The sequence below is a fragment of the Impatiens glandulifera genome, chromosome 4 (genome assembly GCF_907164915.1).
Source record: "Impatiens glandulifera chromosome 4, dImpGla2.1, whole genome shotgun sequence".
In the NCBI taxonomy this organism is placed as follows: Eukaryota; Viridiplantae; Streptophyta; class Magnoliopsida; order Ericales; family Balsaminaceae; genus Impatiens; species Impatiens glandulifera.
Genome location: NC_061865.1, coordinates 37,036,913 through 37,061,406, shown reverse-complemented (window position 1 = coordinate 37,061,406; position 24,494 = coordinate 37,036,913). Strand labels below are relative to the sequence as shown.

The 24,494-nt window shown below is 37.0% G+C and overlaps 1 protein-coding gene across 1 annotated transcript; it reads left to right on the top strand.

The window, feature by feature from the left end:
* Positions 1–4,036: 4,036 nt before the first annotated feature.
* Positions 4,037–4,759, top strand: LOC124935083 (regulator of nonsense transcripts 3B-like). The gene has a single exon (XM_047475543.1). It carries the CDS (start codon positions 4,037–4,039, stop codon positions 4,757–4,759), a length of 723 nt encoding a protein of 240 aa, XP_047331499.1.
* Positions 4,760–24,494: the final 19,735 nt, after the last annotated feature.

Sequence of the window (24,494 nt, the reverse complement as noted above, 5' to 3'; positions counted from 1 at the left end):
AGAAGATGCTCCTTTCCAACAAAACCGGCTACGCTCCTCAGCTGAGCGGTTTCTGTACAAGTCTGGACATTCACTCCGGACCATTTGTAACTCTTCATCCAAGGCATGTGCTCACCAAGGAAAGAGTACAAGAGATGATTGACCGGTGGGAAGCAGTCAAGGCCAGAAGAAATCAAGCGGCTGAGTCATCAAACATCTAACCTGTCCTCTTTTCTATTTTTATCTCTTTTCACAAAACCGGTAATTTTGCTGTACTACCGGTTTTGATCATCAATCAATGAATCATATTTCTTTCTTCTTTCAAGATAAAATCATATATCAAAAATCAAAAATCAAATCTCTTGGAAACAGAAACCATCATTCTCAATAAGCATGCTTGACTTGACTAGACTTGACTAGCCTTTATTCCCTTGGAAAAATCACAAAGTCATTAATGACTAGACATAAACGGCTAGATTTTTCAAATATTCCCATTAAATGCTCTCATTCATTTCAAGCTATAAAAGGAGGCTTACCCCTTCACTTTGAAAACACGCTTCAAGCATTTCTTCTCTCTCAAACTTGAAAGTTCAGAAAGTTCTTCCAAAACTCTTCCAACACCCTCTTCTTCATCATGTCTGCAGAACTAAGAAACACACTTATCATCGATTTTGAAGATATCAAAGATAGCGCATACTATGATTGCATCTTTCAGCATATCATAGACTCTGGGCTCCAAGGCTTCCTTAAAGGTTCAGACACCATCCTCGTGGAGGAGGTGTGTGAATTTTTTAACAATGGTCATATCTTAGATGATGGAAGCATCCGCACCATCGTCGACGGCCAATTCTTCCAGTTCAACGAGGAGGAATTTGCCAACTTCTTTCACCTTCCGACCGAAGGTTTTTCTGATTTCCCAACGCCATACTTACCGGCTAAGGAAGATTTCTTCAAGATCTTCTCTTCTTCCTACACTCCGATCAAGGACTTTGGGAAGAAAGAAAATCTCGCTCCTCACTACCAACTCTTTCACGATTTGGTCCAAAGGTCTATCATAGGCCGAATGCCGAACCAGAACTACAGCCGGGAAGCATTCGACATTATGATAGCCATCATTCGGAACTCCGCCATCAACTAGGCATCCTACCTCTACAATAAAATGAAGCAGCTCATGACCGCTGCAAGAGGAAGGATCAGTTACGCCCCTCAAATCACCCGGTTCCTGATGTCCAAGCGTCGCAACCTTGGAACCGGTGTTCCGGTTGGACCATCTAACACCATCACCATACTCATGATACATAGGTGGTTATCAAAAATTGAGGAACAGTTTCCTCAAAACACCATTGAAAAGTGGTATGAAAGGAGGATGGAAGGAGGATGGTTCACAGAAGACTAAATTCCTTTTTCTTTTATTCTCCGGTTTCTGGTCATTTTGTTGTACGACCAAAACCGCTCAAATGTTCACTATCTTCTCTTATTAATGAAATGATTAATCTTCAAAGTCTCCGGTTTTTAGTCATATACTTCCTTCCGGTTTTCCAAACTTATACAAAAACTTAAAGTTAACTTAAAAACTTCCGTTTAACAAGACTTCAAGTGAAACCGAAACTTCGAGCAAAAGTGAAAATTTGAAAAATATTAACCGCTCACGGTTTTACCCCCCAAAGTTTACCGCCCATTGAATTTCCGCTTTTACCGCCGAAAGTTACGGCAGTAACTTTTGGAGGGAAAATTGGCGCCAAAAGCATCAAATTGACGGTTCATCTTCAAACCGCTCAGAACCGCCATGTATATAAGTTCATATCATCCTATTCAACACTTGTGCTTTCTCTCTCTACAAATCTTCAAATCTTCAAAGCTTTCATCTCTCCAATCTTCATCGATCTTCATATCTTCTTCACAAAATCATCATGGATCTAACCAAAGCTCCATTCCAATGGATGTTACAAGTGGATTTCACAGATATTGACGAACATGCCGAAGACAAGAACAAGGCTGTTCTTCAACTTCTGAGGGATTCTGGGCTGGAAAAGTTTCTGTCTGGACCGTTCATCATCTATCCGGCGGCGGTGACGGAGTTCTTGGCGACGGCGACACCGTCGAAGAGGAAGGTCTCAGCGACTGTCAACGGGAAGGCCATTCTCATCACCGAAGAGCTTTTTGCTGAAGCTCTCGGTCTGCCCAACACAGGTTCGGACCTAAAGATTGACTTAACCGATGCAGAATCAAATGCTGCCCGGTTGGTGCTATCTTTCTCAGGTCAGGATCTGGTGATCCACAACAGCCGGAGGAATAAGCTCAAACTAGAATACAGATGGTTGTTGACTGTCATCGCCCGGTCAATCTAGGGAAGGGGAGGTAATTTCGACAACCTAACGAAACTGAAACTCAGAATGCTGTTGGCTATTGTCCGCTGTGACAAGGTGGACTGGGGATACGTTATTTACGAAGAATTCTGCCAGATGGTGATAAAGAAAGATGGCCGGGTGCAGGCCTATGCTATGCAGATCGTTAAAATCCTTGAGTTCCTCAATGTGGAACTGGGTGAAGGTAAACCGCTTCCAATCTCCACTATTCTTGATTTAGAGTCCATGATCGAAAAACCGGAGAAAACGATCAAGCCAAAGTCCTCAAGAACGAAGTCGTCCAAGGGAGCCAGTTCCTCGGTTCCGGCTGAGGAAGAAACTAGACAGAAGAAACCGGCAAGAAAAGCTATTGAAACCGAAGCCTCTCCAGAACCAAAGAGGAGGAAGAAGGTAGCTGCGAAGAAAAGTTCAAAGAAACCGGCGGACTCCGAGAAAACGCTTTCCTCGGACAATCCACCAGAAAGAACCGCAGACGTCTTTCAACCTACTCCCATCAACACTTTTATTCCCGTTCCTGTCCCATCCTATTCTCCAAGGCAAACCGAATCTTCGGGGAGCCAAGAAAACAAGTCCGTTTCCAAGGAGGAAGCAGAGGTAAGCATTCACTCTAAAACCTCCAAATCACCAAGTAAACGGATTGATGAGGTTACAGCCAATGTGGGCTTGAATACCTCAGAAGCAATTGATAATGTGGTCCAAGAGATCACAAAGGAAACCGAAGAGGACGATGTTTCAAGTCGTCGGAAGCCAGTTGATCAGGTTGAGATACCTGATCAGACAGAAGTTCAACCGGCCGAAGAAGCGGCCAATACAACAAAGATTACACCTCCGGCTCAGGAGGGAAATTTTGAAGAACAGGAACCTTCCGGTTCCGCAGGGGGCAAGACAGCTCCAGAAAACCAGTCAGCCACAATACCTGAAGTTTCTATTCAGGTCAACAAAGGCAAAGGGGTCCTTATTGAAGATTCAATCGCAACCGGACAAGGTACGCTGCAAACCGGTCCTCAACAAGAAACCATAATCGGAGACGAGGTCCTCTTCACCGCAGAACAAGAAGATGAGATCTTCGAGGAACTTATTCAAGACATGAACAAAGGTGCGACTGATGCGTTAGCTCCATACATCTTGTGGGTGAAGCTCAGATGTGAAACGAAATTATCCGACATGGCTCCAGCTCTGAGCGGTAATAAGCATTGGGACATGCTCATCAAGCTGGAAGAGAGGGCACTTCAGTTAGCTAACACCAACCTTATTCAACCTACTTTTAGCAAAACTGCAGTAATCCTTGAAAACGCTCGGTTACAGGCAGTAGAGAATGCCTTTCAAGAAACTAAAGGATCGACGCTAAACCTGATTGAAATGAGAATGGCCGAACTGTTTATTGTGGTACGGGAACAGCTTGTACAAAATCTTGATCGTTTTGACATGCAGTGGAGGAAAGGTTGCCAACGCCAACTCAACAATGCCGACTTATATCAAAGTAAGCCATTCTATATAGGCGGAGAGACATCCGGAACCACTGAAAACCTGGAACAAGAATCATCTCAACCAGTCAAAGCTCCGGAAAAATTGATCAAATCAAGCAAGCGGTGGATGAAACAGTTGACTCATGCCTTGGAAATTTTAAAACCATAACCGACGAAAGAATTGCAACGGCTGAAGATAACAAGTCAAACTCTATAAAGACCATGATGGACAAAGCTATGCAGACCTCAGTTAAAACCATGATTGTCGAGTCCGTCCAAGCCGCAACCGCTCCATTGCTAGACATGCTGCAGGCAATGACCATCCAAATTGAGGACATGTCCAAAGCCCAGGTCAGTACAACCCAAACACAAATAGAATCAGACGCTGAAACCGCCAAGAAAATGCAAGAGGAAGAAATTGAAAGGGTCCGGTTCCAGAAGGAGACTGAAGAAAGAGATTTTGAACTCGCTCAAAAGTTTACCGAGGAGGAACAGGCCAACATCCAGGAACTTCCACTGGTTCAATCGTCCCACTCAATGGATACACGGAATAAGAAAAAACGAAGCACAGTTAAGAAAGTGATCAAGCGGGCAGAACAAAGAACAGTTGTACCGGTCGTGATAAATGCGCAACCGCTTGATGAAGAAGAAGAAGAAGATGCTGAGGAACTTAACCGGCGAAAGAGAAGGGCAACTGCAGGCTCACCCTCAACTCCAAGCTTCAGACCTTCTAATGCTCCACCGCCTCCACCACCAAAACCGGTTTGCGCCAATTTTGGGTTCAAGAAAAGGGGTACCGGCCACTCAAGTGTATGGGCCGGAGTGCTGATTGATGCTGAACGTCGTGATAGAGAATGGAAGGCAAGAGAAGACGAGGAAAGAAGACGGTTGGAAAAGGAACTTGAAAAAGAAAAAGAGTTTCACAAGGGGGGATCATCCAAGCCCTAATCTTTTTATTTTCGTCAAAAACAACTTATGTTTAATTATGACTCGGAATTTGGTTATGTTATTCCTTATGGCAGTTTCAACATATACTTTTGGAAAATTCAAACATATGCTTTCGAAACACTGTTTCTTCAAACACAAGTCTTTTAAAACCGGCCGTACAGTACAAGTTTTGAATATTTATTCTAAATAATCAAAAAGGGAGAAATTGATAGAAAAATTAAGTAGATTAATTTTAAACCGGCCACACATTACAATTTTTGAATATTTATTCTAAATAATCAAAAAGGGAGAAATTGATAGAAAAATTAAGTAAGTTAATTTTTGGAACCGGCCAGACGAACTAAACAGTTGTCAACTTTCATGTGCAGGTACAGATCAAAACCGTATGAACCGGTTGGGGGCATAAAAAACCGGTTGCTGTTATACTTCAAAGAAACCAGTCTCAAGTAATCAAGTTAAAGATCAGAGGAACCGGTTTTACTTTCTCAAGCAACCGGTTAGCAAAATCAAAAGCTTACGTACCAACCGGAGCATACTGCACAAGACATAGAAACCGGAAAACTCAAACTTCAAGAGTGACGTACCATGACGAAAGAAACGTGTCTTGAAAGAATAAAAGAAGATCGTATCCGTTCGGAAGCATGCGAGGAAAGCAATGATGCTTTATTGATCTAAAATTGACAACCGGAGGTGCATGTTCAACACGTGTCCAAATCTGAAAACTGGCTACGTCATCTTCTGCTCAGAGCTGCCTACATGACTGCCAGGTGTTGAGGAAAGTGAAGCGTGCAAGCAACCTCTCTGCACCAGGCGTGATAACGATCAACCAATCCAGAAGAGAGAGAAGAAAAACGACCGTTGGGTCCTCTCAGCTATAAAAGGAAGACGAAACGTCTTCATTTAATGCATCATCAGTTCTGAAAGTTGTAAATTACGAATTACGAAAAGCATTAAGTTCTAGAGAGATAAAGTCCTATACTGTAAAACCGGTGTGTCTAAAACCGGAAGCTCTTTGTCTGTTGTTGTGTTGAGTTGTTGTATTACATCAAAGAGTGAGTTTGGTGTAACCGGCGAGTAGCGAAGTTGGACTCGACCGGCAGTATTGTTGTAACTCTAAGAGCTAGTGGAAATCCTTCTCATAACCTGAGAAGAAGGGGTGACGTAGGAGGGTTTGCTCCGAACATCCACAAACAAATCTTTTGTCTCGTGTTCTTTCGTTGCTTTCATTATCTAACCTCAAACCAATCATACTCCTAAAACCGGTCACTCACATCCACAAAACCGACTCCTCCTAAAACATCATCTAAAGTCGCAAACGTTGCTTCAACCTGAAACAGACATTTCCGCCCTTGAACCCGGTTCAAGAGTCTGTGACAGTTTGTGCAGTGCTGAGAACGGTTATAGTCTTTAACTGGACTATCACCAAAGTGTTGTGTGTGCTGTAAGCGGCCACCCTTTCCAAAACCGGAAACACCCCGGTCCTCCAAGGGCGTCCCCGATCCTAACAAAAACTCTTACCGGGTTCATTTAGGAGGAAGCACAGAAGAGAGCTAAGAGGACCGTCAAAACCAAAGATATTCTTCCGAGAAACAACCATTCTGACAAGATTTCCGAAGAGGAAGCTTGTCCAGTTGACAGGAACGCCCCTGGTGAAAGCCACCATTATCTGAAAAACCTTCGTACAATACTTGTAAGAAGACTCTTTGGAGAGAAGATATTTCGAGATGATATCGCTTAACAAAGCAAATTCAACCTTCAAGAGGTTTGTCTTTCCATGAATGTCTACTTGAGGAGAATCAGAAAAGACATTCATCATTGTAATCATTAGATCAGATGGAGTGGTTAAGAAATCATCAATACCTACTTTTGGAAGTTGGAAAAACGTACCAAAAGACTCTTCAGTGATGCAGATCATCTGACCCATCACGACCCCAGCGATAATTTTATCCTGATAGAACCCCGCGGTTGCGAAAAATTCATGAACCAACTGTTCATGATAGAGTTCTTGAGGGGTGAGGAATTTTCTCAGCCCGGAAGCTTTTAAAGACTTAAACATCCTATGCATTCCCGGAGATTGTAGAGTGGATACGGATCTAAAATCCACCTGAATCGACTTTGGACAGAAGGACGACATTTTGACTTGATGAACAAGGGTTTAGACGATTCGAATTCTAGAGAGAGAGGAATTTCGAAGAATTCTAATCTTTAGAATGAGTAATCCTACAAATATCAATGCCTAATGTGTAAGAATTTTTTAATGATTACTCCTACCGTTAAGAATCCAAGAGTCTGTTTCCAATAAACGTATCATTTATTGTTAGCATGAAACTGAACATTTAATACTATGTGTACAAGCAAAATTTGTTAGAAATATTAGTCATTCTTTGTATATTGAGAGACACGTGTCTTCAATTCTTTTGAGAAATGACTGATTTGATTTTCGGCGGGAAAATAAACTTGAGCAGAAATCAGCAAAGGACAGCTGTCCAACTATCCAGAAGATGAAGAGACTAATTACAACAGTAGTTAGACGTTTATTCTCCTTTTCACATTTTCAACTTCCTTTTGAAAATCAGTCTATTAGACGTATACGTCTAATTATGCAACAACATCACGTGAGACACGCGTGTCTGGTTAGACGTGAGCATCCACTTGCTCATGACGTAAAAGCGTCTAACGTCTATTAGATGTATCCGTCTATTAGACGTATTCGTCTAACCATGCAGGTTAGAATAACCAATACAAAAATTCCAAATGAAGATGAAACTGCTAAGGTAGACGTGCGTCTAAGTAGCTATGTTTCTCAAACTCTAAATCCTTAGGACAAATTAAGACCTCTATCTTTCATGTCTGTTCAGTTGCGTTTCGAACAATACATCCCCCCTTAATTTATTCACATAATCACTTCAATCAAGATCAACAAAACCTAACATGTTTTTAAAGTGAGAAAACTTAGCTTCTGGTAGGGGTTTCGTGAAAATGTCTGTAGTTTGTTGATCTGTAGGGACATGTTCAAGACGAATCTGCTTCTGATTGACGTGTTCTCGGATGAAGTGATGCCTAATTTCAATATGCTTTGTCCGAGAATGCAGAACTGGATTGTAGGTGATTGCAATAGCACTTGTGTTGTCGTAGAAAATTGGAGATTCATCAGCCTCAATCCCATAGTCTTTGAACTGTTGTTGAATCCACAGAACTTGAGAGCAACAACTTCCAACTGCAAGATACTCTGCTTCAGCTGTAGACGTGGTGACCGACGTCGGCTTCTTACTAAACCATGTGATTAGACGATCTCCAAGGAACTGGCAAGTTCCACTTGTGCTTTTTCTATCGATTTTGCACCCTGCATAATCTGCATCTGAGAAACTGGTTAAATTGAAACTGGAATCCTTCGGATACCACAGTCCCACATTTTGAGTTCCCTTTAAGTATTTAAGAATACGTTTAGCAGCAGTGAAATGAGAGAGTTTATGATCAGCCTGAAATCTTTCACAAACACCAACAGTAAATTGAATGTCTGGCCTTCTAGTAGTTACATACAATAGGGATCCGATGAGTCCTCTATATGTTGTTACATCGACACTTTGGCCACCTTCATCTTTATCCAATTTAATTGAAGAGCTCATTGTAGTAGCTGATGCAGAACAGTTCTCCAAGCCAAACTTCTTTAGCAGTTCTTTGGTGTATTTGGCCTGGTTGATAAGAGTTCCGTTTTCTAGCTGACGGACTTGAAGCCCAAGGAAGAATGTAAGTTCTCCATCATGCTCATTTCAAACCTGTCATGCATCAACTTAGCAAATTTCTCACACAATTTGGAGTTAGTTGAGCCAAAAATAATATCATCAACATATATTTGAACAAGTAGAATGTGAGAATCTTTAGTAAATCTAAACAAATTTTATCCACAGTTCCAACAACAAAGTCATGATCAAACAAAAAGTTGGTTAATGTGTCGTACCAAGCTCTAGGAGCTTGTTTCAGACCATACAATGCTTTGTCAAGCCTATAAACATGATTTGGCAAAACATGATCTACAAAACCATGGGGTTGCTCTACATATAATTCTTCACTTAGTTTCTCATTTAAAAATGCACTTTTCACATCCATCTGAAAAACTTTAAAATTCTTAAATGATGCATATGCTAGGAAGATTCTGATTGCCTCTAGTCTTGCAATCGGTGCAAAAGACTCATCAAAATCAATACCTTCCTCTTGTTTGTATCCTTGAGCAACTAAACGAGCTTTGTTTCTAATGACTAAACCATCTTTACTAAGCTTATTTCTAAAAACCCGTCTTGTTCCTATGACTGACTTGTCAGTTGGTCTAGAAGTAAGATACCACACTTTATTTCTCGATAATTGGTTTAACTCCTCCTGCATAGCATTGATCCAGTCTGGATCAACTATAGATTCACCAATTTTCTTGGGTTCAATTTGAGAAATAAATGTAGAATTGGCCATTTCATCCATCAGTTGACGTTTTGTCCTTCAAGGAGAAAAAGGATTTCCGATTATCAGTTCTGGTGGATGATTTCTGTTCCATCTAAAGTTGGATCCAAGGGGATTGGTCATCTAAACTGGTGACACCGCGACATCCAAACTCTCAACTTCTTGTTGAACAGGAGTTTGTACGTCTGGTTGAATTTCAACCGGATCAGTCACTGGATCGGATAGAGCCATCCGCTTATCCAAAGTTTCTTCTTCTTCACATACAGACTCAAGACTAGTCGCTTTTAGTCTGTCAGCAAGATCAATGGGTTCATTAGATTTGCTCTCAACAGGCTCATCAAAAACTACATGGAGGGATTCTTCAACAGTCTGTGTTCTTTTGTTGTATACTCTGTAAGCCTTCCTTACTGATGAGTATCCCAACATGAATCCCTCATCTGCTTTAGCGTCAAAAGCAGTCAAATAAACTTTTCCATTGTTATGAATAAAACATTTACACCCAAATATCTTAAAATAAGAATATGTGGGAATTCTCCCATAATACAGTTCATAGGGAGTTTTATCAAAACGTTTGTTAACTATTGACCGGTTTTGTGTATAGCAGGCAGTACTAATGACTTTCGCCCAAAACCTCTGAGATACATCTGATTCAGCAAGCATAGATTTCGCTGCTTCCTTCAGAGTTCTCACTCTTCTCTCAGCAATGCCGTTTTGCTGTGGAGTTCTGGCACTAGACAACTCGTGCCTAATTCCAGTCTCCTCGAGATAAGATGATAGGTATCTGTTAGTGAACTCAGTTCCCTGATCACTTCTAATGCACGTGATATTCAAAGATTTCTGATTCTGAATTCCTTTAAATATCCTAAAGAAATTTTCAGCAGTTTTATCTTTTGATGGTAAAAATGCAACCCATGTAAAACGAGAGAAATCATCAATAACAATTAAGGAAAATATCATTCCTCCAATACTCTTTACAAGAATTGGACCAAACAGATTCATATGTAAAGTTTTTAGGATACGGCTGGATTGAGATTTCTCTTTGCTTTTGAACGATGATCTACCATGTTTGCCTAACTAACAAGCAGTGCATATCTTGTCCATTGAAAACTGAAGTTTGGGCAAACCAATAACTAAATTGTTTGAGCAAATGTTATTGATGGTTTTAAAATTCAAATGGTTCAAACGTTTATGCCATAACCATTTCTGGTCATTCTTGGCAATCTAGCACATAGGATCAGAAAACTCTTTTTGCCAATTCATTTTATACGAGTTTCCTACTCTACTTCCAGTCAATAAAATGTTTCCATCTTGGTCTTTAACTAAACATGCATGAGTTTGAAAATCTACTGACAAACCATTATCACATAATTGACTGATGCTGATTAGATTATAGCACAGATTGTCAATAAGCAGCACGTCATTAATAGTTAGGTTACCATGAATAATCTTACCCTTACCCATGGTCTTACCCTTCTTGTTGTCACCAAACATGATCTTAGGTCCAGAGCAATCTGATATATCAGTGAGAAGCCGTCTGTTTCCTGTCATATGCCTGGAACATCCGTTATCAAGATACCATACAGATTCCTCCAGTCCTTCGTTTATTTATACCTACATAAATAGATATTTACAATCTTTTGGTACCCACTTTCAATTGGGTCCTCAGTCAATCAGTCCCTTAGGAATCCATATTTGAGTTATTCTGATGGATTTCTCATTTTGTACCGTCATTAATGCGTATGTTTTTGACTTAACAGACGACTTTCTGCTAGCCACTGATCCTTTAGCTTTTGAAGGAGACTTTATTTTTAACACTCCTTGACTTAGAGTCAGGTTTTCGATTGCCAGACTTGTTAGCTGCTTCTAGCTTATTCTTAAGCCAGCTAACAGTCGACAGAACATAAACTATTTCATTTTTGAATGCAACTTCTTCATGAATAGGATCAGATTCAATGTCAGTCATATTCCTTTTGACAAAGCTTATTGGCTTAAGTTTGTCAGATGAGTTGGACTTTTTGCATGACAGGTTATGGTCATTACTATCAAATCCCAAACCGGATCTAGATCCAACAGGTTTTAACATGCTGATCTGATATTTGACAGCATCTCCTGAACTTGTCCATGCACTGACTACATAGTTTAATCTCTTGATTTCAGATAAGAGAGTCAGAATCTGTTCCTTGAGCATCTCATTCTCAGATGAGATCTCTGTTAAGTTTTCATCAAAAATGTTTGATTCAGATTCTTTGTTGGAGGAAAGAACAGTTGATTCATATTTGACTTTCATTTCAAAAAAGGAGTCAGTTAACTTCTTGTACTCAATGGCCATTTCATTGAGTGCATTAGTTAACTCCTCGTTTGTATTACCTTAGATTGGTCATCTGCCGTCAGATAAGTTACAACATCGTTCTCTTTTTCAGCAGGAGACTCCTCTGAATCACTGTCAGCCCATCTAGATTTGTTCTCATTGCATATTAATGCTTTCTGGTTCTTCTTAGCTTGAGTATTTGTACCGTAGATCTGATTAAGTTTGTCCCATATCTCTTTAGAAGAGGAACAGAACTTGATTTCATAAAACACGTTCATGTTGATCGACTGGTACAGAATATTCCTTGCAACATTATCCAGGTTATTAGTCATCTTGTCTTCAGTAGTCCACTCACTTCTTGGCTTCGAAATCTTTATGGGACCATCAGTAATGACGCTCCACATATCACAGTCAAGAGCAGCCAAGTGAGCTTGCATCCTCATCATCCAATACTCGCAGTTGTCCATTGACAGAATAGGGATTTCATTGATGATAGACATGCTTAAGGTTCTTGATGCTTGAGAATAGAAACAGGGCTCTGATACTAATTGATAGGATCGGGTTAATCAATAGAGACGGGGGTCTGGCTATGGATGAAGGCTTATGAAAAACGGTTTGAAAGAAATTCTGTTAGGGATTTAATTCACTTTCTATTCTACGCAAACACTTGTAAACACTTGTAACAGATTTAAGGCAGAATTGTTTACTTGGGTTTGAAGCACAAGATGAAATATGAAAAGATGATAGAAATGAAGAACACAACAATTTGCTTATGGATGTTCAGAGAAACTCTCCTACGTCACCCCTTCTTCCAACCACCGGAATGATTAACTATAATATGATTCGAATCAAATACAATTTACACACACTTTCTGTTCAATTCTAAGATGAAGAATATCACTCAGCTAAGGGTGTTTTGATTATATCTCTCTCTTGATTCACACACAGCACAATCAGAAAGCAACTTCACAATATGAATATTCAAAGGCTTGAATTCAGTAAGCAAGATGATCGAATTGTTTCTCTCTCTGTAAAATCAAATTGCTTGTTCGTTGTGTTCGGCAAAATTCGTAAGTCAGATTGTCCGTTGTCCTTGAGATTTATTAAATACTGAGAAGGAGCTAACCGTCGAATCTTTTAGAATGATATGTGGCACTCTTCCATTGGAAAGCCTCCATTGTACACAGCAGGATCTGAGCACAAGGATCATGGTCGTACATCCCTGGTAGTGCGCTAAATATTCCATCAAGGATGTACCTGCAAAACAAGTAATATGAGGAAAATTCTCTTACGTGGCATTCGTTGGTTGGTTGCATATAGTTGTTGTACTGATCTTCACTAGAAAGTGGAGCAGGAGTAGGGTACAGCTATATCACGTGGGTAGGTGAATGCTAGCTTTAAGCATACTACTTAAGCTAAGCATTAGACGTATTTCAGTTAGACAGATTGTGAAAATCAGTCTAATGAAATCAAACATCCCCTTCTGATAATGGAGTCTATTAGACCGCCTAGTCTAATAGAATTAGACTTTTTTATGTCTAATTACAATAACCATTAGACTGCACGTCTAACTCCACTAAGTTAGATTGCACGTCTAATTCCGGTTCTACCTCAGACTAATCTGAAGGAGTTAGACTCACGTCTAACTTTCACTTTGCATTAAACTACATGTCTAATCATTTACTAATCATTAGACTACACGTCTAACTCCACTGAGTTAGACTGCACGTCTAATTCCGGTTCTACCTCAGACTAATCTGAAGGAGTTAGACTCACGTCTAACTTTCACTTAATTAGACTACATGTCTAATTATCCAATAATCATTAGACTGCACGTCTAATTCCGGTTCTACCTCAGACTAATCTGAAGGAGTTAGACTCACGTCTAACTTTCACTTTGCATTAGACTACCTGTCTAATCATTCACTAACCATTAGACTACACGTCTAACTCCACTGAGTTAGACTGCACGTCTAATTCTGGTTCTACCTTAGACTAATCTGAAGGAGTTAGACTCACGTCTAACTTTCACAATCTATTAGATTGCACGTCTAACTCTGCTGAGTTAGACTGCACGTCTAATTCCGCACAAATATATTAGACTGCACGTCTAATTCTCAATATATTATATTGTCCGTCTAATTGCAAATATATTAGACTACACGTCTAACTCCACTGAGTTAGACTGCACGTCTAATTCTGTGTACATTAGACTTGCATCTAAGTGCAAATATATTAGATTACACGTCTAACTCCACTGAGTTAGACTACACGTCTAATTCCGCATATCTATTAGACCGACCGTCTAATTCTATGCATTCATTAGACTACACGTCTAACTCCGTTGAGTTAGATTGTACGTCTAATTCTATGCATTCATTAGACTACACGTCTAACTCCGTTGAGTTAGACTGTACGTCTAATTCTATACATCTAATGCCAAAATCGGTCTAATGACTCTCATTAGAGCCCAGTCTTATAAAATATTATTTCAATACACCTGCATTAAAACTCATAAGTTATTTCATCATCAAAATCTCAATGGTTAAATTATTTCTACACTTAGTTGAAATAATTTGACCCAACACAATCTGAAAAGATGATCTCCTCAAACGGAAGAATGATCGGATACGCTCCCCAGTTGTGCGGTCTATTCTTCGACCTTGATGTCTTCCTTGGTCGAGGAGTTATCCTCTATCCCAATCAACTCTTAACAAAGGAGAGGATCCAGGCATACATCGACCGGGTGAACAAAGCAAGAATTAGAAGAAACCCAGCTCTTGGACCTCCAAATCATTAATCCTAGGATCAAACATCTTTATGTATTTTGAAAGTAAACTGATTATTTTACCTCTCCTATCGGTTATGTATTATCTTTTCAATGAACCATCGGCTTAAATATATGTCGAATCTATTTTAAAATGGTTAACCTCAAAAATTCATTTTTGGTTACCTTATTTTCAATCTGGCATACTCTCAAGGAGAAGTTGTCACTTCTCCTATCAAAATTGAATATCTCAAAATACCGGTCATTTTCAAAAATATTTGCAAGCATGCGCTTTTAAAATTTGACATGTTACTTCTTAATTGGTCAGTCTTCTTTGCAACTTCCCAAGATATTCTTCTGAAAAAGCAACTCCTTTTCAAGTCTCAAAAAGTAACCTTTTTGGGAAATTAGACAAGATTTTTCATAACAGATAGATTCCCCATTTAATGAGACCCTTAAATGCTTTCAAAACAGATATCCTATTTAAAGAGAAAATCCCTTCCATTCAAGCCATAACACTCCTACTTCGATTATCTCTCTAAAATCAGAACCTTGTCTTTCTACTTCATCACTTCAACATGAATCATTCAGCCCTTCAAACATCTCTCATTATCAACTTTGATTCAGTTCTGTCATCTCGTGACAGCGAAACAAAGAAAATCGTCTTGAATCCCTTGAGAACTCTAGTTTGAGAAAATTCCTCTAAGGATCCGACTCTATCCTAGAAAGGGATGTCATCGAATTCTTTACTTACGCCGTCGTAATGGATGGAGTAATCGTATCTATTGTAGGAGGAGATCCCATCCAGTTCAATGAAGAATTTTTCCTTCAGTTATTCGATCTTCCTTACGAAGGATTTTCTAATTTCCCCTCTCTTCTCACAAATGCAAATGAAGAATTTTCATTATTCTTCTCCAACTCCCTGAGACCGGTCAACAACCACGGTCTAAAATCCAACCTGAGCCCACACATTCAAGTCCTTCATGATATTATCGGCATATCTATCTTGTGCTAGATACTAAATCAGTTCTACACAAGAAAAGTTTATGACATGATGGTTTTCATTGTCTCCAACACCCCAATCAACTGGTCCTCAATCATCTTTGAAAACTTGAAGATGATGATATCGTCTCCTCGAAGGAAGATCGGCTGCACTCCTCAGCTCAGCCGACTCTTTCAGGCTCGCTATCCTAATATCGGTCCAGGATCCCTTGTGAGCCCGACCAACATGCTAACCAAGGAATTGGTGGAAAGATGGATTGAGAGGGAAGATGCTGGGAATTAAAATTATTATTATGTACTTGTCTTTAATGAACAACCGGTTATTTTGTTTCTCTATTGGTTGCTGCATTTTTAAATTTGACCGCTATGTGTTCTCTAAATGTTTTTAACTTTGATGTTTTTCTTTAAAAGCCTATAGCTCATTTAATTCAGTTTCTTTTAATTCGGTTCTATTTTAAACCGTTGCAAAATTACCACACAAAAATGAACTGTTTTTAATTATCTTACAGCCTAAACTTACCGCTGACATTTACTGCCGAAATTTACCGCCAAAAAATTACCGCCCTTATTTTGGAAGGAAACTTTTAGCGCCCTTTCAAGGTGGCCGTACAATAACGTGTGACGGTTCAATAACTTAACCTTCACACTTATCCTATATAAGGGTTCTTGTATAAATGATCACTCACAACTTATCACGTTTCTTAAAACTCTTCTACCTTTGCATTCTCTCTCTAAAAATTCACTAAATCTTCACAGCTTAATCATGGGACGAGATAATGTGTTGTTTACTCACATCGTTCCGGTTGATTTCGAAGATATTAAGAACGCTGGAACAACCGAAGTTTAGAAGATCATAGATAGGATCAAGAAATCGAGGTTGGAGCACTTCCTTGATGGTCCGTACATATGCTATCAAGGCGTTGTTCGAGAATTCTTTAACACAACAAAAATAAAGAAGAAGATAATCCATGCTGAAGTAGGTGGAGCAAAATTTGAGGTTTCTGAACAGGTTTTCTCCGAAGCCCTTCATCTTCCAACAGAGGGGCGTGACTTTTCAACCGACCTTTCAGAAGACTCAACTCTAAACTTTCAAATGATTCTTTCCAACACGGGTGAACCGGCGCAACTGAACGAAAAGAAAAGATCCTTGCGGTTCGAATATTGGATTCTCTACGACATCGTTTCTAAGGAAATTCAAGGCAGAGGGGGTAACTTCGACAACATCACCCGGTCGAAATTTGAAATGATGGCTGGCATTTTATCGGATGACCAGATAAACTGGGCGGGTATTCTTTTCGAAAGTTGGAGCGATATGGTGTCTCCTAAGACCAACTGGTGCTTAGGTTACGCCATGTAGATCGACAAGATTTTGCTTCATCTAAATATTCCTACCTGGCCAGGTATCCTTCTCTCTAACAGCAAGATTTTAAATTATTAAAATATTGAGAAAAGTTGTGTTACAGCCGCTAAGGGTAAAGAACCCAAAGTAAAGGAACCTAAGGCAAAGAAACAAGCAAAGGTGAAAGAAACAAAAGGGAAGGCCAAAAAGGGTAAAAGAAAGGTTGTTGAAGAAACCGAAACCGGTAGCGAGGAAACCAAAACTGCTCCCTTACCAACTGCTCCCATACACACCGCTCCTGAAAACCGCATGGTCTCTCCCATCAACATTTAGACTCGTGCCGAGTCTACCGCCAGTGCGACAAGCCGCTCTAGATCAAAGGGAACCCCTCTCCCAGAACAATCCGTTCACAATGAGGTAAATATTCCTACTTCCTCTTCTATTCATGTTGTCAAGGACACTGCAGCTATGCCGGTCGAGCTTGCTACCTTAGATGTTCAACCGATAGTGTTAGATGTCATTAATAACGTTGTGGATGGAATCAATCGGATGGAAGAAACCGATGTGACTAGTAATGTTGATGCAACTGGTCAGAATGTTGAAACTAATCGGGCAGGTTCTGAAGGTGATCGACACACCGATCTTGAGCAAGAAAAAGCCAAGGAGCCAACAAAATCAAATGAAGATCAGGAGATGAACCATACCAAAACCGGAGTCAATCCAGGTCTTCATGAGGAGGAAGTGATTGTTGAAGATTTAGTTGAAACACCGGGCCCTCAATATAAAGAGCAAGAGGCCGAAAATATTGTGAACAAAATTCTGAAGGAGGTTGATGAAAGGGCACTGCACACCTTCAACATGTTCTATGTATGGGCCAATACAAGAATGGAGATTAGTTTCAAAAATGATCTTCCTGAGATACCGGAGGAGAAAAAATGGTCGGAGCGATTTGGAAGAAGTGGATTTTGTTTTGGCAAACACAACCTCTGTCCACGAAGCCTTATCAAGATATCACGTCGTCGAAGCTAACTCAAGACGGAATGAACTGCTACCGATTATTGCGAAGAGGGAAAAGGACTTCAAATCAGATGAAGATGTCACCAGAGTGAACGGTCTTGTCCTTTCAATGCTGAAAAACATAATGAGAGATCTTGATGCAATGGTCTACAAGAATGACGAAACACCGGTTGACGAAGAAGATGATATTCCACAGATGAAAAGCAAGCCGAGAAATCACATTTTGAGGCCGGTCAATCTTCAAAACCGCCACAGACTCCATCGGTACAGGAAATATTTGAAACTAGGGATCAGCGGCATGGGTCAGAAAACGAACATTCCTCCTATCACCCGAACTCTCCTATCATCAATCCGGTAAACGAAGAGGACCAAGACAAGGAAACCGCCAATTCGCCTCCCTCTAAATCGGCCAAGACTCCATCGGTCGGTCGGTTCTCTAATTCCAATTTCCGAAAACTGATTGAAAACACTGATTGAGGAAATGATCAAGGAGTCTATGGCCCCATGGAAGGCAGCCATGGAGGCTCAGGTCAATGAAATTAGGAAAGAACAAGCCTCATCATGTCAATCCCATTATAATAATTTGGCGCAAGTCAAAGGGGTAACCATGTAAACTCTATCATCGGTTCAATCTATTTCTATACAGCTTCACAAAATGGTGAAAAATCAAAGTGTTGCTGACGCCGAAAAACTGAGATTGAATGAAGAAGCGGCTCGGAGGATTCAAGATGAAGAAAATTCCAAGGCTAAGGCAGTCGAGGAAGAAAATGAAAGAGCGGCTCGAATCCTTCAAGAGAAGATGGACAAAGAAAAGGAGGTATCCCCTCTGATTGCTAAAAAGACGAGGGTGGCGTCTAAAATAAAAAGAGATCAGGAGTCGGCAGCAATGAACATCGGACCGGAAACTACTAAACAAGTGAACACCTATCCTAATTCTGAAATTCCAATCGATGAAGATGATGATGAAAATTATCAGCCATTAAACCGCAAACGAAGAGCAACACCTCAACCTATCGAGTCCATTCCGATTCGAATTTTTCCACCTACTGCCTAGTTAGATCGGCGAAGGAACAAAGGAAAAAGTTCGATTGGAAATACTATTCAAAGCCAAAGAAATCCTAGGTTTAGTATTCCTGTTCAAACAAGAAGGGGTCCAGGGTCAGCCGGAGCTGCTACTTCACTAGGCCGCAGATTCGTATATAGCTACTTCACCGACCTAATGAACAAACCGGATGGAGGGAGCCACTAACCACCGCCTTTACTCTTAATCTTATTCTATTATCTATTAAAGTTACTATTTTGGGAAATTATGAATATTTTGGAGCTTATGAATATTTTTTGGGTACTTAATGATCTGGCCTTAATTTCAAAAATATTGGTTTTGAATATTTAATTTAAATAATCAAAAAGGAGAAATTGCTAAATATAAATTTTTCAAAATTTTCTCAAATTTTCAAATCAAACTGTTTTTAACCAGCCAACAATTACAGGGTTTTGAATATTTAACTTAATAAATCAAAAAGGGATAAATTGTTAGATAAATTAGATAGTTAATTAATAAGTAATTAATTATTTAAAGAACTTAACCAAACTCATCGTTTGTGCAGGAAAAGCCAGGAGCGGTCATATGTTCAAATTGGCCGGTCAACCGATATCATAGAAGCGACACAAACCGGAACTCCCAAATTAATCTATATTCTCAGCAACAGTCTTAGTAAAAGATTGGTTCGGTAGTAAGTAAGACCGCTCAACCGATGTTCAAACAACAAACCGATATGAAGTCCGGTCGGCTCAAAACATTGGCTCAATCCTAAATGTCGTAAAAAATTAACGGGAAGTGGAACAGATCAAATCAAAGATATTAAACTGCTGGAAGTTTCCATTTTGATGAGATAGGTTCAATTTGGGAATAGGCAGAAGGAGATTTTCTAATACACATACTGTGATATTTCCTCTTTGATACAAGTATGTTGATAGACTGCAGACTACAGAAGACTACCAAGTGATCAGATATACCTATTTTGGTATAAGTCCAAATGCAGCCTCCAAGGAGCAGGTACCTGTCAAAACCGACCAGCTATTAAACTCAATAGAAGACAAATTGGTCGGCTGTATTGCTTCTTGGGAAGCATCAATCGCATTTAATGACATGCAACTTCTTTTGACCAACCAATCAGATTCAAGGATTACCATGCAGGTATCCGTTGAAAGAGAAATATAACTGTTGTCATATTTCCACTATATAAGGAGAAGCTGAAGAACATAAGTAATATTTATAAAAAGTTACACAATCAAAAGATTACCAAGAGAGAAAAAGAGTCAAGAAACTATCAAGCCTACTATTCTTACATTTCAAATTTGTCCAAGAGTATTAAAGTGTATTACAATTCTATTCATTCTTTGTGAGAGTTGTAAGTCAATAATGTGTAGTAAATAAGCCTCGGTTATTTGACGTTATTGTAAAGTGTAATTGAATATTCTTAGTGAATATCCTTCTCAAGGTTTGAGAAGAAGGGGTGACGTAGGAGCTTTATGAAAAATAAAACAAATATGATTGCCTAAAGAAAAAATAGTGAAAATCATTATATATATATATATATAAATAAATATGATTTCCTAAATGCTAAAAAAATAATAATAATATATTGTGGTGAAATAAGTAAAAAATATGGAAAAGGATTATTTTATTTAAATATTTGGATAATCATAATCCAATCTGTATTTAATTAAATCCGAACTCAATTCAATCCGAAATAACCAATCCAAATTAGTATTTTAGTTGGGATTGAATTTTGGATTAATCTATTTAATACTTATCGTACATTGAAGTTTCAATTATTCACGGTTTTTTATATTATTAATCGTGCAAATGTACGGGATACAGGCTAGTTTAACTAATATTGGAATGTATTCCCAAGTTTTATTATAAAAACGATGACACAAAAATTAGTAATTAGGATTTATATAAAAAACCAATTGAAGTGAATGAGCACTTAATTGATGAAAATAAAACCTCTTAAGAGCTTATTGTGATTCATTGATAGTGTTTCAAGCTCTTTTAATTTTTGGTTAATATCATAATCAAGATAGTTTAGACAGCCTACTTTACTTTACATGTACCTATAAAATAAAAGATGTCTAATGTAACATACTTTATTATTATGTGCTAGGGTTTACAATTTTAAAACGTCTATAGACATAAATAAAAGTTAAGGTTGTCAAAAATTTTAACAAGTGATTAGCAAAATCAATCTGAGCTAGGACAGTTTTTGATTCTAAAAGAAATATAGAAATTTAGGTAATGAGGATATACATATAAAATAAAGGGAGAGGAAAGTGAATTCTATCTTCTTCTTTTTTTTCTTTTATATTTGTACGAACATATGTCCAAATAAATAATTCAATATTATAAATGTGTGATGGAGAACTAAGTTCCTACTCACTTCATCCAAATTAAGCAAAGGTAGAATTAAGTGTTATTATATACTGTATATTGATAAAATAGATTATAAATATAAATTAATATGAATGAAAATTTTCAATCTTACTAAATCTTTTAAAATAAAATCATTGTTTAAAATATTTGATTTGAAAATAGTATTAATTTATTATATAAAATTAAAATTATTAATCTTATTTATAAATAAAATCATAATTTAAAAATATTTTATTTATTTTATAATAAAATAATTAAGTTAAAATATTAAATATATATTAAAACAAGATTGTATGGTCCAGACTAACTCATTAGAATTGTTTATTCAATTTTACTCAACTTAATAGATAATTATAATAATTTTCTGTTTGAACTTGAAATTAGAATTATAAGAATTGTTATACAATATTTATTTAAAATTCACTATACTACATCTCTACTAATATATTATATATTTACAAATTTTAAAAATATATAGATTTAAGAAATAATAATTTTTTGTTAGACTTAAGTTAACCATATTTGTTATCTCTCTTTTTCATTATTGTCCTTCATTCAGTTTATTTTTACTCCGATTTTTTTTAACTCATGTAACTTCTTTGCCCCTTTGTGCCTTTTATATAATTGACGTTTACTCGTCTTTCAAAAAAAAAAAAAAGTTTACCCATATAGATTCACTTATTTAACTCTGCTTATAATTTGAATTAAATAAAAATTAACAAAATCAAGATAATACAGTGTGATAAGAGTCGTTTTAGATCAAAATGTGACTAATGAATGAATATGTTTCTTATATTTGACCTTCAAAAACTCAACAAAGCTCCATGGGCTAAGTACAATTCACTCACTAGAAGCCCAATTGCCAAATTTAAAAAAACAAAATCACTCTTCCACTTTTCTTTAAAACAAATATTACATAATATATACAACATTGATTTATTTGGATATACATGCAAATTAATTTAATATATTTAGATTTCTTTTATAATTACTTTGTCAAACTTTTCCCAATTTCAAAAACTTCATGTCATCACTTAAAAATTGGACATTACTCATCCATTATTTTATTTATTATTTGCCCACGTGTCTCTTTGCATGTCCTCTTCTCTTTTCAAACTATAGATTTCGTGAATACAAACAAATTCTCAAAATCTCTCACATAAGACCTCGTTTGGTTGTAAAATATGGACTCTATTTTTCTCTATATAAGCTAGTGTTATCAAATATAATTTACAAGCAGTAACTTGAGAGTTGAGAGTAGTATATCATGGAGTTTAGTTTTCATTCATTGTTGATCTTGTTACTGGTGGTAATTACTCTCTCCACCATCGTCGTCGATGCTGACACAAATGCAGTGTCTCCTTTACCTCAGGTGATCCATAAACCGCATAAGAAACCACATCCATCGCATCCACCGCCACCCACAGGGAATCTTACTCCAATTCCGTACTATCTATCAGAGTATCAGAGTCAGACCATTTTGTGAAGCCTCCGTCCATACAGAAGCCTACACCAGCTCCGCATCATCCATCGCCGCCAATACAAAAGCCTATACCAGCTCCGCATCATCCATCACCGCCAGTTGAGGGGGAAGCGCCACTTGAGGGGAAACTTCCACCTCATAAAAGTAAGCCAAAACATAGAAAACATCCCCTCCACCCATTTACTAGAAGTCAAGTTAGACATTTATGTTAATTTGAGTTAAGAAAAAAAAATTGTAAGACTAAACTTATAATTATAAATGTTACTTAAGAATAATATATATAAATATATGAACAAATTTTATGAATAAATCTATATGAATTTAGAGCCCGGTTATCAATGAATGATCATCCTCGAACTCGAGGATCCGATTGATTTCAGTTTTATTTTATATTCACGATGACGAGCCCTTCCCGTCCAGAGAATAGTCGTTAGCATCCTTATTCCTTAATAAGCTTATTTAGAATAATGAATTAAAAAACATAATAAAAAAAATTATAATTAATTATATTAACATAAATTCTAAAAGAAATTGAGACAATATTATATCTTACTCAAATTTGTTTTCCACTAAATACATTTAATTGAAAATCATTACCATTAAAAGTGATCTAGATCATTTCATAAATTTATAAATATATATATTAATAAAATAATAAAAAAAATATATCAAAATATATTTTTATTAAAATATAATAAATAAGTATTATTATTATTATTTCTAAAATCAATATTAAAACAAATTATTATTTATTAAGATTTTATATCCAAATCTTTTAAAAACAATAGTAATATTGTATTCGATTTTACGGTAAATAAGATAAATTGTGCATACTTTGTCTTGGATTTAATTTTTTCAACTCGCATGTTTGTAGAAGAAAAAAATTACACTAAGTTTAAGTCCCATAATTTTAATTTTTTGACTCTTCCCTACAAATAATTGTTAATGAGCGCGTTCATTTGTCAAAATAAGATGTCGATTTTTTGTGAACTTCGGTCTATGACAACGATTGAGGAATTTAGTATGAACATGAATGTGAGATGAACCTCAATGGTGGCCAATGACAATGCGATTCATGTATTTTGGTTTCAACTATAAGAAAAGTGGTTGAAGCTAGATGAGGATCAGGGGAAACAAAATAAAATTCCGGGATTGAAACTAAAAAAAAATTCATAAAAATAAAATATGCTTGAGCTTAGGTCGTTTTTAGAATTTATAGGACATGAACAATCCAAATTTTAGTATTTGAGATTTTTTTAAAATGAACAAAACTTTTGTTTTCTTATTTTAATATATTATTTTTATTTTTTCTAATTAATTTGTCACGTTTGTAAATGAAATAATATTTACAAATATTTTGTGCGTTTTTTAAATTGAGTATCTTTTTTCCGAGAATTACAAATTTTAGTTTGTCAAAATGTTTGAGTGACTAATTAAAAAAATGTGTAATTTATGAATGATTTGAAAAAAATCAAAAATTAATAAATTTAGTATTAATTTTTTAAAGAATTCACAATGCATAACTTTATGTAAAGTATACTAATTTAAACGTATTTGTGTTTTAAATTTATTATTTTTTCAAGATATACACGTTCAAAACTACATAATAATGTTGGAATATGTTAACAAATGTGTAATTCGTAAGAATAATTGAAAATTTTAGAGACATCAAGAAATGCTAATTCTTTTTTTTACAAATATAATAAATTAATTAAGAAAAAAAATATTATATTAAAATAATAAGTAGGTATTTGTTCGTTTATGGACAAATTTTAAATAACAGGGACAAATTTTAAATAACAGAAACTGTGATAATTCAAACCTCATTTTAAACCATTCAAAGTTTGAATCATTTGATAAAATGACTCATATTCAAATTTCAAATAACAATTGTTATTGCAAATGTTGTTACTGCAACATTACAATAATGTTGT

Excerpts from the sequence above, each read along its gene's own strand:
- LOC124935083 (XM_047475543.1), top strand. The coding sequence starts at position 4,037 with ATGGACAAAGCTATGCAGACCTCAGTTAAAACCATGATTGTCGAGTCC.